Here is a 15,910-nt window from a genome sequence, read left to right as displayed (position 1 = left end):
CCATACACCTTTAGAATGTGGGAGAAATCTCACATAGTCATGTGGAGAATGCACAGACTCCTTATGGACAGTGGTGGGAATTGAACCCTGATTGCTGGTGCAGTAAAGTGTCGTGCTAACTGCTAAGGTACCAGCAGATGAAGCTGGAAGGTAGTGTAACATGCTATAGTGGGCTTGTATCTTCTTCTGTCATTTAATCTCTGAGGCCTTCCAACCTGTCATAGACTTCCCCTTTTGTTCTCCCCTTACTCCTCCCCCCACCATCCCTGTCCCACATCCCTCAAATCTGTTACATCTTTAAATTTTTCCCACAAACATTGACCTGAAATGTAATGTTACTTCACTCATCACAGATGCTTTATAAAGAAAGTCAATCTAATTGAATTATTTTATTAAATGCTGTGTGGAATTCAGTAAATTATATGCAGATGAACATGGCTTTGCCAAATATTGATCTTCCTATTGACTGATTGCTTCAATAAACTGTATAAATTATTATTTAATGTTAAAATGTCAAAGTACCAAATGGCTGGTTGCTAAATCGAACAATGTATAGTATTCAATAAAATGATTTGAAGGTATAGCAGAATAACTGCAGCTCCTTGTTATTTTAGGATCTTTATTATAGGCCAACCTACTTACAAATATACATTGTGTAAGTCAAGAAGAAATCAACACATTGCAAAAAAATTCTTCTTGGAAAGCAAAGCTGTATTAAGACTCATTTTAATTCATCTTTTTGTTATGCATTATTAATTCCCTGGCAAATATCTTTTCACAGTGTCAGTAATTCAATCCCCCTGAATGCAGGGCTAGCAAACCAAGATTAGGCAATGTTTTCTATACAAAATTGAGCTCTGCACTGCTACATTGTAGAAAATATGTCATTATAAGGAAACAGGGATTTAGTCTATTTTTGGTTTGTCACAGTGATAGGCTAAAACCTTACCCTGGGGTTTTCTTTTTCTGAAACAGAAGGAGAATTGGAAGTTAGAAATGCATCTCAGGCTTTTAAGCAATAAAAGATGATATTCAAAATGTGTGAGATTTTATCTGTAGTTCTCCTGGCAGGAACCAGATCCCTTGACAGAAGCAGCAGGGGCTGTGGTCATGAAGTAACCACTAATATTCTATTGTTCAAACCAGAGAAGGTTCCTTATGGGCACCTGAACAGCATAGCAGTAAAATTATTGAATAAGGAACCCAGAGACTAGATCCAGGGATCATAGTCAAATCCCTCCATTATAGTTGTGAAATATGATAATCTGGAATTCTAAAAATTATTGGATGTTAGCAATGGCAAATGCTAAACTATAGATTGTCTGAAAAAAATCTAACATTAGGCCCTGAAGCATAAGGCAGGACTCTAAGTGATTCCAATAATTGGACTTAAATACCCTCAAAAAGATATCCAGCAAGTCACTCAGTTTTCAATTTTTTATCAAAAAGTTCCAGATCGCTGTGATGGTTTTCTTCAAAGTCATCAGTAAATACAATCATTTGGCAACTGTTCTTAACAAGAGGATGGTCCTTGTTCTGACCAGGTCTCCCTACCCCATATGATCCAGCATGACCTATTCACCATTTTTTCTTCGTTATTAAGCAGCAAGTAGTTGATTTTTAAGAACGGAAAAAAAAACAACCCAATTACAGAAGCAAGCATATAGTTTAAAAAAATTAAAGAATACATTGTGGAAGCCTGGAATATTTATCTTAAGAAATTACAATCCACATAATTAATATTAATATTTTTAGGTCCAGGGAAATTGTCAAAGAAACATGATTGAGTTTGCAAGGAAAATATCCCCCAAAAAAGTAGTGGATATAGCCCAGTGCATCACAGGTAAAGTTCTCCCCACTTCTGAGCACGTCTACAACAGAGTGTTGTCACAGGGTCAGTGACCCCACCATCCAGGTCATGCTCTCTTCTCGTTGCTGCCATCAGGAAGGTGGTACAGGAGCATCTGACCTCAATTCACTAGGTTCAGAAACAGTTATTACCCGTCAACCATCAGGCTTTTGAACCAAAGGGGATTAACTCACTTAACTTCGCTAGCCCCATCACTGAAACGTTCCCACAACCTATGGACTCACTTTCAAGGAAACTTCATCTCATATTCTCAATATTTATTGTTTATTTATTTATTATTATTATTTCTTTCTTTTTCTATTTGCATAGTTTGTTGTCTTTTGCACTCTGGTTGATTCCCCAAGTTGTTGCGGTCTATCATTTGGCCTATTATGGTTATTATTCTATTATGGATTTATTGAGTATGTCTGCAAGAAAATTAATCTCAGGGTTGTATATGGTGACATAGATATAATCTGATAATTAATTTAATTTGAACTTTGAAATATGTTATTTCTACAATATGGTAGCTTCTGTAATGCAGAAAATAGAGCAAAGTTTGCATAGCAGGATGTCATAAGAATAATATAGTATTGACCAGATAATCTTCATTTATATATTCATCTCAATGAAAGGGTAGACAGTGCCCAGCCAAAATGGAAGTCTTCAAAGCAATACAAATAAGTATCAGCTCAAGGTGCATGAAGAGGCACTTAAAAGAGTAGGCAGTAAATTCAGTTTATTCTCTTCAGAAAAGCAATATTTCTGTCAATGTGGCTCCCAGTAAGATCTGCACTGTTGCATCTATCTAGATTATTGTACTCCAATTTCTGGAAGCAAATCTGAACTGGAACATTCTGACAGAGGTAAGAGTCCTATCAATCAAGTTACAATCAACATAATGAATAAACAAAAATTACAGCTTAATATGTGATAGAAGCTTATTTGTAGCCTCTGTATCAAACTGTATAATGCTTTTTGTTTATCATGAGAATTCCTACTTAAAGATTTGCTTCTTAATTCTGCATATTAAGGCTGCAACTTTTCATTTAGCATAAAGGAACTCCAGACAGTAATACTAGGCTCTATGTATTTGACTATGCCTCTACATAGTCTACAACTTGGTGTCAGACATCCTGCACACTTGTGAGTTTAGTATTTATCATTACTCCTAATCGCTGATTTTTTCACCGATGTAGGATTTCTGCTCCAGCTTAGTGTATTATTGATTTGAGATATACAGTCAGAAATAACTAGAAGGAAAGATGTTGTACAGGAGTGAAACTGTGGCCATGTTTTCCAGTGCATACACAGGAAGATAGTAATTATACACTAGTTTTTCATCAATAAGAAGATTTTGGAATGAGTTACAATTTAACACTTATAAAAATATTGAGTGGACTTAAAGGGTCATGAAATCACTAAGTATGATGGATTATGAAATTCACTTCTTAAGCAATGTGGATCAATAATCTCACCCCAGGCCCAGTAACCAGAAGGCACCACTTCTATTTTAGTTTAGCTGTAAAGGGCTTCTTGAAATTCAGACAGCTAGGAGTGGGAAGGCAATGAAGAGAGCAATTGTTACCTGTACATCAACAGAATAAGAGGAAGTCAGCACATAAGTCTACTTCTGAATGCACTTGTGGATCCTGAGCCAAAAATGTGAAACCATTGAAAAGTGGAAGTCTTGTTGCATGTGAGTTTCACTTTGGGGGATCGACAGCAAGAGCAGGGACCACTGAAATGGGCAAGTCTCATTATGCTTAAGTTTCACTTAGGCCAATAAAAAGAAGTTTAAATTGAGCTACCATTGCGAGAGCAGCCATTGTTGAAGTGGGCAATTAGAATGGGGAATTGAAACTTTGGCTCAAAAGGCTTTGGCAAGAAAACGCAGAGAGAAAGGCAAGTTTCAGCTAGGTTTCTCTTTCTTCCTTTATTATTGCACAGGTAAATCAGAGAGAATGGAACCCAGGGCATTGATGTAGTCCTCTTGTGGGATGTGGGAAGTCAGAAAGACCACCAAATTGCCTAATGACTACACCTTCATGAAATTCATCTGGCTGCAGCTCCTTTCAGACCACATTCGGGAACTGGAGCTGGATGACCTATGGATCATTGAGAAGAATCAGAAGTTGATAGATAGGATCTACAGGGAGGCAGTCACACTTAAGATACTGAAGGTAGGTAGCTGGGTGACTGTCAGGTGACTGAAAGGGAAAGATAACAGTGCAGAGTAATCCTGTGACCATTTCCCTCAATAAAAAATATTGGTAGGGATAACCCAACAGGGAAAGTCGCACTGACCAGGTCTCTGGTACTGAGTTTGGCTCTGTGGCTCAGGGGAGAAGAGGAAAGCGGTGGTGATAAAGGCACAGATAAGAGATTGTATGGAAGTGAAAGACTCCTGGAGGGCATGTTGCATCCCAGGTGCGAGGATCAGAGATGTTTTAGATTGAGTCCACAGCACTCTTACGGGGGAGGAGAGCAGCCAGAGATCATGGTACATATTGGTACCAATGACATAGTAGGAAAAGCGATAATGTCAAGTCGTCACTTTTTATTGTCATTTCGACCATAACTGCTGGTACAGTACACAGTAAAAGCGAGACAACGTTTTTCAGGACCATGGTACTACACGAACAATACAAAAACTACACAAACCAACACAAAAACTACACTAGACTACAGAGCTACCCAGGACTGCATAAAGTACACAGAACAGTATAGGCATTACAATAAATAATAAACAAGACAATAGGCACAGCAGAGGTCAGTCGGTTGGTAGTCTGATGGCTTGGGGGGAAAATCTGTTCCATAAATAAAAAGCTGAATGGCGGCGTCCGGGATTCCGTCTGTTTCTGTACTCCCGCCGAGTATTTCGTTGCCACAGATGTAGTCCAATTTAATGTCCATTGGAGAGCAGAATGGACAGGAGAGCCGGCTGGCTAGGGCTTGCTTTTCTCCTGGCACGGTCTCCTGCCTGCTCGACTCGCTTCCGCTTACGTTGTCCCTGCCTCCGGCCACCAGCATCGGGCGACTCCGAGGACTGCAGGCCTGATTCCCCGGCAAACCGAGTCGCACAATCTAACCAGCAGATTTTCATGAAGGTTTGTTTTTGGGTGATCTCTGTATTGTAGCAGTATCTGGTGATGGTAGATAGTCACTCCATTGCCCTAAACCCTAATTGTGCCTTAAAATTAAATTAAAAACTAAATGTCACAAGGGCAGGAATGACTGCTAGATCATCCAGGTTTATGTTTCAAAAGGGACACAAAGGGAGGTAAAAGGAGTGGGAGAGTAGCATTGCTAATCAGGGATAGCATCACAGCTACAAAATCAGAAGAATCAGAATCAGGTTTATTATCACCGGTATGTGTCATACAATTTGTTAACTTAGCAGCAGCAGTTCAATGGAATACAGAATACAGAAGAAAATAATAATAAACAAGTAAATCAATTATAGTATATGTATATTGAATAGATTAAAAATAGTGCAAAAAACAGAAATAATATAAATTTTAAAAGTGAGGTAGTGTTTAAGGGTTCAATGTCCATTTAGGAATAAAATAGTAGAGGGGCTGCCATCCGAAAAAGGAAGAGTCTGTCTGTTGCAGCGATTCATAACTTTTTTATGCCACTGACCCCTACTATTTACTGAGGGGTCCATGGAGTGAAAGTTGTGAACCTCTGGCCTGCTGGGTCAGTGTGAGTGGAAGTCAAGAACAGGAAGGGAGCAATCACTCTCTTGGGGAGTATTCTATAGGTGTCCCCATAGCAACTGGGATTACTGAGAAGCAGATTTTGGAAAGGTGTTAAAATAATAGGGTTTTTATCATGGGTGACTTCAATTTCCCTAACTTTGATGGGCACACCTTTAGGGCAAAGTGGTTTAGATGGTCAGAATTTGTAAGGTATATTCAGGTAGGATTATTGTTCACAATACGTGGACAATTCAACTAGAGGAGAGGCCATACTGGATTTGGTACTGGGCAATGAACCTGGTCAGGTGCTAAATCTCTCAGTAGGTGAGTATTTTGGAGACAGTGACCACAACTTCCTGAACTGTAGTATCGCCTTGGACAAGGATAGGAGCAGACGGTAAGGGGGAGTATTCAACTGGGGGAGGGATAATTATGATGCTATTAGGCCAGAATTTGCAAGCATAAATTGGGAACAGATGTTCTTTAGGAAATGTGGAGGTTGATTAGGTACAACGTGCATGGCATTTTACAAACTACGATTAGGCCCCAAAGCATTCGACACTTACATTAAAAACAGAAGGATGACTGGAGTGCTGGAGGAACTAATCAGGGATATAATAGGAAATGTGCCGGGAGTCAGAGGAGGTGACAGGAGGTCTTCTGGTAAGATGGCGGCTTGCTCAGATGCAGAGGCTTATATGGTGTCAACCATAAGATGTTATTGTCCTTTTTAAATGTATTATTACAATTGCAAGAGCCTGCAGGACATTACGAACATAACGTCCTGCAGCTCTACCCCATTAGCGAGTTGCTTATTGGCAGAAAACATGAAGGAGCTGAACGGTGTGAATCATGATGCTGCCTGTGCCAGGGAGAGGATTGCTGCACAATTGGCAATGGTATTTGTGTTCTCACTGGCCACAGGAGTAGTACCAGAAGATTGCAGGATTACAAATGTTATTCCTTTGCTGAAGAAAGGTAATACAATAATCCTGGGAATTACAGATCAGTCAGTCTTATCAGTGGTGGATAAACTATTGGAGAGGATTCCTACAGACAGGATTCACAAGCATTTGGAGAAATGTAATTTGATCAAGAATTGATCATGGTTGTGTGAGGGACAGGTCAATCTTGGGAGAATTTGTGGAATTCATTGCCACAGACAGTCATAGAGGCCAAGTCATGGAGGTTGATAGGTACTTAATTAATAAGGGTGTCAAAGATTACAGGGAGAAGGCAGGAGAATAGGATTGAGATGGATAATAAATCAGTCATGATGAAATGGTCGAGTGGACTCATTCGGCCTAAAGGCCTAATTCTGCTCCGATATCTTATGGTCATGTTTTTTACTCAGAGAGCGGTGAGTGCGTGGAATGGGCTGCCGGCAATGGTAGTGGAGGTGGATACGATAGGGTTCTTTAAGAGACTTTTCGATAGGTACATAGAGCTTAGAAAAATAGAGGGCTATGGGTAACCTTAGGTAATTTCTAAGTAAGTACATGTTTGGCACAACATTGTGGGCCAAAGGGCCTGTACTTTTGCTGTAGGTTTTCTGTGTTTCTATGTTTCTCTGTTTCTATGACATCAGGAAAACTTGGCTGCCTGGATTCAGAATACACTTACCCACAGAAGGTAGAGAATGTAGTAAATGAATTGAATTGACTTTATTACTTACATCCTTCACATACATGAGGAGTAAAAACCTTTGTTATGTCTCCATCTAAATGTGCAATGTGCAATTTATAGTAATTTATAATAAATAGTATGTACCACTATATAACATAGAAATACAGTTGAGTCAGCATGAATTTATCAGTCCGATGGCCTGGTGGAAGAAGCTGTCCCGGAGTCTGTTGGTCCTGGCTTTTATGCTGTGGTACCATTTCCCAGATGACAGCAGCTGGGACAGTTTGTGGTTGGGGTGACTCAGGTCCCCAGTGATCCTTCGGGCTCTTTTTACACATCTGTCTTCCCTGAATAGTGGGAAGTTCACATCTACAAATGCGCTGGGCTGTCCACACCACTCTCTGCAGGATCCTGCAATTGAGGGAAGTACATTTCCCATAGCAGGCAGTGATGCAGCCAATCAGGATGCTCTCAGTTGTGCCACTGTAGAAAGTTCTTAGGATTTGGGGGTCCGTACCAAACTTCTTTAACCGTCTGATGTGAAAGAGGAACTGTTGTGCCTTTTGCACCACACAGTCAGTATGTACAGACCACGTGAGATCCTTGGTGATGTTTATGCCAAGGAACTTAAAGCTCTCAACCCCAGATCCATTGATGTCAATAGGGTCTAACCTATCTTAATTGCTCCTGTAGTCCACAATCAACTCCTTTGTTTTTGTGTACACAGCCCAGAGGGGCACCTTCGTTGAGGGTCAGAGGAGCAGAGGTGAGGGAGCCCACACTTATCACCTGCCAGTGATCTGACAGGAAGTCCAAGATCCAGCTACACAATGCATGGTGAAGGCCAAGGTCGCTGAGCTTCTTGTCGAGTCTGGAGGGAATAGTGGTATTCTGAAGGGATCTGGAAGCCCCGCTCTTAGTGATTTCTATAAATAACTTAAATGAGGAAGTAGAAAGGTGGGTTCACATATGACACAAAGGTTGGAGGTGTTATGGATAGTGTAGAAGGTTGTTGTAGGTTACAACAGGGTATCGACAGGACACAGAGCTGGGCTAAGAAGTGGCAGATAGAGTTTAATCTGGAAAATTGTGAGGTGAAGCATTTTGTAAAGGTTGAACATGATGGCAGAGTGTAGGCTTAATGGCAGTATTCTTAACATCATGGAGGAACAGAGAGATCTTGAAGTTCATGTCCATAGATCCCTCAAAGTTGCCACACAAGTTGATAGGGTGGCTAAGAAGGCATATTTCATTTTTAGCCTTCATTAGATGTGGGATTGAGTTCAAGAACTGAAAGGTATAGTTGCAGTTCTGTAAAAACCCTGGTTAGACCACATTTGGAATAGTGTGCTCAGTCTGATCACCTCATTATAGGAAGGACGTAGATGCCTTAGAAGGGTGCAAAGGAGATTTACCAGGATGCAGGCTGGATTAGAGTGCATATCTAATGAGGAAATGTTGTGAGAGCTTGGGCTTTTCTCCTTAGAGTGAAAGAGGATGAGAGGTGACTTGACAGAGGTATATAAGATCATGAGAAGTACAAACGGAGTGGATAACCATGCACTTTTCCCTGGGCAGCAATGGCTAATACAAGTGGTAAGTGCATGGAACGCACTGCTGGAGGCGGTGGTTGATTAAATACATTAGAGATATTTAAGAGACTCTTGTATCAGCACATGGATGAAAGAAAATGGAGAGCTATCAGGGTTAGATTGACTGGAGCAATTAGTGAACCAGATGACTCTTTCTCCAAATTGCAACATTGCGATTCTATCGCTACTGTTATGAGCATCAACTTTTTTTTAAAATACCAAATTTATTCAATTAGTTGAAATCTCCACCACTGTCATTGTGGATTGCGGGTGAAATTCCAGTAACATTACCATAATGCTAACATAGGCACAGTAAGTAAGAAGCTGTGGCATGACTTAAGTCAAATAGGTGGGGCTAATCTGTTTATGGAGCCCTCGAGGATACAAGTAAATGGCTGCTTTGCTTCTGTGCCTCACAATCTACGTTTGTAATAATGTTCAAGTCAAACATGAGCAGAAACTGGGGAGTTGAGATTCTATGCAGTATACAGCATGGCTATTAACTATACCGCATTCAGGAGTAGGGCTTTCAACTTCCCACCTACCCAGTGGACAGGATTTAAAATTCCAGCACAAGGTAGATATTAGTTGTGAAAATCAATGCAGCTACTTATATGATAATGCAGTATCAATATAGTGATAAATGGAACTATGCTTTATGATGAATCTTTTTTAACCCGGCCTTCCCAGGCACTTGTGTACAAAGTTGAACACTTCAGCTAAGTAATATTTCTAACTGCTGTTACTGGCACACTGTCAAATATGGACAATATCAGACACATATACTTCTTTACCATTGTATTATTTTTAAACATTGTGTTTGAAAGATACCAACAGAGTTAAGTAGTACAAAATAATACATAGTTTTGCAACACAGCTTTCCTAAAACAAGTAAATAAAACAGGCTATCTGTGCTTGAAACCTGCATTTCCTACAGATTACAATTAATTATTTAAGATGTACTGGAAAGAGATTGGATATAAGATACATTTTAGTTGACAAAATGCTCACATTACATTTGATCTGATATCAAAATTGTCACTAGAAGAGCAGGGTGATATATTCTAACAGTCATCATCCTTATTTCCAGGTGCAGCAAAGATCTCAGTGGAGGAGCTGTGAGAAACACCTTCATCATCTCACACTGTGGAGCTTGGGAAGTCAGTGGATCACTGAGATTGCTCTGCAGAATGAGTATGATTGTACCTTTGCTATGTTTGTGATTTCTCACTGCACAGAATACCAATTATTATTTCCAGTTCTTAAGTATATATGTATATTATCTAACTTCATTCAAAAGACATATTTTGAGAAAAAAATTCTCAACCTTTCAATGGACTTCCAACACCAAATGAAGTACCAGTTGAGTTCATTTGAGACAAGGGAGAAGGATCAAAACTGCTGCTTTACCGAGTCCCCACAGCCTAATAATGCACACAGTAAACACAGGCATGCAAGTACATTTGTTAGTCTTTTAATGGACTTCCAACACCAGTTGAACTTATTTGAGACATGGGAAACGAGTCCCCACACCCTAATGTACACAGTAAACACAAGCATGAGAAAGCATTTGTTAAGTCTTTCAATGGACTTCCAACACTAAACCAAGACAGTTGCCTCACCTGTTTGGCCAGGGGGCGGAGTGCCAGTTGGACCTCGAGGAAGACTTATAAAAACGGTCAGAACTGCTGCTTTGTTTCCTGAGCAGGGCTCCACAGCAATCGGTTTGGGGGATCCCTGCAAAACATGAAACAAGCTAACCATATTAACTTAAAATTGCCTGTGGATGAAAAATTCCATCTCCTCAGCATTGCATTATACTCTATAACACTAGCCACAATGCTAATCAAGGTCCCAGAATAAGAACTGCAGAAGATCTAAAGCAGAACTAAACTTTAATTAATTACAGTTTTACGGCTTTGCAGACACAAATAACACTTCAATGCATTTCAAGATTTCACACATATCAAGTGAAATTGTGAACACTACATACATCTGAAAATTACTTAGAATAAACTTAATAATAAACTAATGAAGTAAACATTAATGCACTGTTTAAAAGTTTTTATTTAGATAATGATACCAGTTTGTCATAAGTTTTCCTGATGAGGAGATGCATTTTAGAAAAGCTCAGATGTGCAGTGAAATAGATGAACAAGGCAGTGATAATTATTAGTCAGGTGACTTTTCAAGTTTAAACAAAGTGCCACAATCAGCCATTTGGACCATAACAGGCATTCTTTCCCAATGAACTAGATGAAAAACTAATGCAAAATGGCAGCCAAATGGAATTCATTACAGTGAATTATTTTGAGTTATGTTGTTGCACTATTGCAACAATGTCTTACCAGTTTATTACAGAGAATTTTAACTAACAACAAAGAGTAGATTTAGTGTCCAGGATATACTTTCTGGCATTTGATTTCATTCTTGAACTCATGCTCTTTAAAGATGGCAATCATTGCCGAGTTTGATCCAGGTGATCCTCTAAGAAGGACCTACCAATGAATTTAGCTGCATCAAATTCCTACAAAACCATAACATGAACTACCTGATATTGGTTAATACTCTCTACACAGCAAGGTCACACCCAGCTTGAGTATCTCTCCAGATCTGTTTCACTAATATCTGATAACAGGTTCTAACTCAGGGAGTATCTCACTGCCCCAGAACTTTGCTAAGGAAGTTTTCTGAGGGCAAAATCCTTGCGCCAACTACCTTCACCAACTTCAGCTATGATTTTTCTCCCATCAAAATGTCAGAAGTGGGTATGTTTGCTGATGAATACACAAATACAATTGCATTTGAATTTGGACAGGGTCAGCAACTTTAAATTCCTCTGTGTTATCATTTCAGAGGATCTGTCCTGGGCCCAGCACTAAAGTGCAATTACAAAGAAAGCACAGCAACACCTCTACTTCCTTAGAAGTTTGTGAACATTTGGCTTCACAACTTTGTGTCCAAAACTTTGACACACTTCAAAAGATGTGTGGTGGAGAGTATCATGGCTTGGTATTGAAACATGGCCTTGAAAAGTCCTGATGAAAGGACTCGGCCAAAAATGTCAACTGTTTTCTTTTCTATAGATGCTGCCTGGCCTGACCAGATTTTTCTGGTGTTCCTACAAAAAGTAGTGGATACGGCCCAGTCCAACACAGGTAAAGCCTTCCCCACCATGGAGCACATCTATGCTGAGCAGTGCCGCAGGAAATCAGCATGCATTATCAAGGATTCCCACCACTCAAGTCATGCTCCCTTCTCACTGCTGCCATCAGGAAGAAGGCATAGAAGCCTCAGGACTCACACCACCAGGTTCAGGAATACTTATTACCCACCAGCCATCAGGCTTTTGAACCAAAGGGGATAACTTCACACAACTTCACTTATCCCATCACTGAACTGTTCCCACAACCTATGGACTCACTTTCAAGGACTCTTCATCTCATGTTCTCAATATTTATTGTGTATTTATTATTATTTTTTGTGGATTTCCTGATATGGCTGCAAAAAAACTATAGACCAGTGGATCTTACTTCAGTGGTTGGTAAGTTGATGGAGAAGATCCTGAGAGGTAGAATTTATGAACATTTGGAGAGGTATAATATGATTAGGAATAGTCAGCATGGCTTTGTCAAGGGCAGGTCATGCCTTATGAGCCTGATTGAATTTTTTGACGATGTGACTAAACACATTGATGCAGGAAGAGCAGGAGGTGTAGCGTGTATGGATTTCAGCAAGGCATTTGTTAAGGTACCCCATGCAAGGCTTATTGAGAAAGTAAGGAGGTATGGGATTCAAGGGGACATTGCTTCATGGATCCAGAAATCACTTGCCCACAGAAGGCAAAGAGTGGTTGTAGACAGGTCATATTCTGCATGGAGGTTGGTCACCAGTGGAATGCCTCAGGGATCTGTTCTGGGAACCTTACTCTTCATGATTTTTATAAATGACCTGGATGAGGAAGTGGAAGGATGGGTTAGTAAGTTTGCTGATGACACAAAGGTTGTGGATAGTGTGGAGGGCTGTCAGAGGTTACAGCGGGACATTTATTGGATGCAAAACTGGGCTGAGAAGTGGCAGATGGAGTTCAACCCAGATAAGTGTGAAGTGGTTCATTTCGGTAGGTCAAATATGATGGCAGAATATATATTAATGGTAAGACTCTTGGCAGTGTGGAGGATCAGAGGGATCTTGGGGTCTGAGTCCATAGGATGCTCAAAGCAGCTGCACAGGTTGACTCTGTGGTTAAGAAGGCATGCAGTGTATTGGCCTTCATCAATCGTGGAATTGAATTTAGGAGCCGAGAGGTAATGTTGCAGCTATATAGGACCCTGGTCAGACCCCACTTGGAGTACTGTGCTCAGTTCTGGTCGCCTCACTACAGGAATGATGTGGAAGCTGTAGAAAGGGTGCAGAGGAGATTTACAAGGATGTTGTCTGGATTGGGGAGCATGCCTTATGAAAACAGGTTGACTGAACTTGGCCTTTTCTCTTTGGAGCGATAGAGGATGAGAGGTGACCTGACAGAGGTGCATAAGATGATGAGAGACTATCATGTGGATAGTCAGAGGCTATTTCCCAGGGTTGAAATAGCTGCCACAAGGTTTAAGGTGCTGGGTAGTGGGTATAGAGGAGATGTTAGGGGCAAGTTTTTTTTTAAAATGCAGAGAGTGGTGAGTACATGGAATGGGCTGCCGGCAACGGTGGTAGAGGCAGATACGATAGGGTCTTTGAAGAGACTTTTGGATAGGTACATGGAGCTTAGAAAAATAGAGGGCTATGGGTAAGCCCAGTAATTTCTAAGGTAGGGACATGTTCGGCACAACTTTGTGGGCTGAAGGGCCTGTATTGTGCTGTAGGTTTTCTAAAACAAATCTTAGGGTTGTATATGGTGACATATAAAGTGACTAAAAAAGGCAGTCACACCTTTTTCATGTTTTATTGTTTTACACCACTGAATCACAGTGGAGTTAATTTGGTTTTTTTGACACTGATCAACAGCAACTCTTTGACACTGACTCTTTCTTTGAAGGTGAAAACAAATTTCTACAAGTTGGTCTAAGTTCATTACAATTATTAAACACAAAATAATTGTCTGCATAATTACTCACCCACTTCAAATCAGTATTTAGTAGATGCACCTTTGGCATCAAATACAGTCTTGAGTCTGTCTGGATGGGTCTCTATTAGCTTCGCAATTCTGGACACCACAGTTTTTCCTCATTTTTCTTTACAAAGCTGCTCAAACACTGTCAGTTTGCATGGGGACCATGAATGAACAGCCCTTTTCAAGTCCACACAAATTCTCAATTGGATTGAGGTCTGGACTCTAACTTGGTCACTCCAGGACATTAACTTTGTTGTTTTTAAGCCATTCAAATATAGCTTTGGCTTTATGCTTGGGGTCATTGTCTTGCTGGAAAACAAATCTTCTCCCATTTTGCAGTACTCTTGCTGACTGCATCAGTTTTCCTCCAGGATTTCCCTGTATTTTGCTGCACTAATTTTACCTTCTATCTTCACAAGCTTTCCAGGGCCTGCTGCAGTGAAGCATCCCCACAGCATGATGCAGCCACCACCATGCTTCACGGTAGGGATGGTGTGTTTATGATCATGTGCTATGTTTGGCTTATGAAAAATATAGCATTTTGTCTAACAGCCAAAAAGCTTAATTTTGTTTTCATCAGACCATAGAACCTTCTTCTAGCTGACTTCAGTCTCCCACATGCCTTCTAGCGAACTCTAACCAAGATTTTATGCGAGTTTTTTAAAAAACAGTTGCTTTCACTTTGACACTCGCTCATAAAGCTGCGACTGGTGAAGCACCCGGACAACAGTTGTTGTTGTATGCTCAGACTCTCCCATCTCAGCCATGGACGTTTGTAACTCCTCCAGAGTTGTCTTGCGCAGTCACTCAGTTTTTGAGGACAGCTTGCTCTAGGTAGATTTACAGCTGAGTCAGTTTTTTTCCATTTCTTGATGATTGACTTAACTGTACTCCAAGGGATATTCAGTGACTTGGAAAATTTTTTGTATCCATCTCCTGACTTGTGCTTTTAATTAACCTTATCATGGAGTTGCTTGGGGTGTTCTTTTGTCTTCATGGTGTAGTTTTTGCCAGGATACTGACTCACCAGCAGCTGGACCTTCCAGATACAGGTGTATTTTTACTACAATCAATTGAAACACCTTGACTGCACACAGGTGATCTCCATTTAACTAATTATCTGACTCGCCTCACGTCTCAGAGAGTTATTGATGGTGCATCACTGACTTCTCAAACCAATTGCCAGAGCCAATGATGATTTGGTGTGTCATATTAAAGGCAGTGAATACTTATGCAATCAATTATTTTGTTCTTTATATTTGTAATTAATTTAGATCACTTTGTAGAGATCTGTTTTCACTTTGACACAAAAGTGTCTTTGGTGATCAGTGTCAAAAAAAGCCAAATTAAATCCACTGTGATTGAATGTTGTAAACTAAATAAAACATGAAAACTTCTGGGGTGGGAGGGGGTGAATACTTTTTATAGGGACTGCATGTATGGCAATGTACTGTTGCTACATAACAACAGATTTCACGAAATATGCCAGTGATACTAAACCTGATTCTTGTTCTGACCCCTTGACATTGTGAGACACCATCACAGACTGACTGCAATCTGATTCATCATCAACTCCTCAAGAGCAATTAAGGATGAACAATAAATACCCGCATCCCATAAAATATTAAACATCATAATAACAGAAGAAAATAGCTCTGAGATGGGGTGTTTTGTGCGATCATGTGCCAGGGATACAACATTCTCTCCCTTAATCTATTACTGACTAAACAACTTCACATTCCACTGAATACTGTTGTGTAACTAACAGATTTGAAAAAGATGGAAAATGTGTTAAATTAAATAACAATAGAGCAGCAACATCAAGTTTTAAAGAAAGCAAAACTGCAGATGTTATAAATTTGAAACAAAGAGAAAAATGCTGGAAATATTCAGCTGACCTGCTAAGAATTTCCAGTATGTTCTATTTTTATCTCAAGTTGCAACTATTTGTAATATGTGAGATGTGATAATTGCAATGAAAACTCAAAGTAAGTTTATTATCAAAGTACATATGTGCCATGATATACAACTC

The 15,910-nt window shown here is 40.0% G+C and overlaps 1 protein-coding gene across 2 annotated transcripts in view; it reads right to left on the bottom strand.

The window, feature by feature from the left end:
- atrnl1b (attractin-like 1b) overlaps nucleotides 1-15,910 on the bottom strand; it is a 984,325-nt gene that overhangs the window by 90,535 nt on the left and 877,880 nt on the right. The window contains exon 28 of one of the 2 annotated variants that reach the window (XM_073027826.1): nucleotides 10,394-10,508. The exons of the other annotated variant lie outside the window; for it this stretch is intronic. Within the exon in view, the coding sequence (XP_072883927.1) occupies nucleotides 10,394-10,508 (115 nt within the window). The remainder of the gene's footprint in view (nucleotides 1-10,393; nucleotides 10,509-15,910) is intronic. 2 annotated transcript variants of the gene reach the window in all.

The sequence above is a fragment of the Hemitrygon akajei genome, chromosome 23 (assembly GCF_048418815.1).
Source record: "Hemitrygon akajei chromosome 23, sHemAka1.3, whole genome shotgun sequence".
Classification (NCBI taxonomy): Eukaryota; Metazoa; Chordata; class Chondrichthyes; order Myliobatiformes; family Dasyatidae; genus Hemitrygon; species Hemitrygon akajei.
Note: the sequence above shows the minus strand (reverse complement) of the source record. Positions and strands in the feature narration are given on the sequence as shown.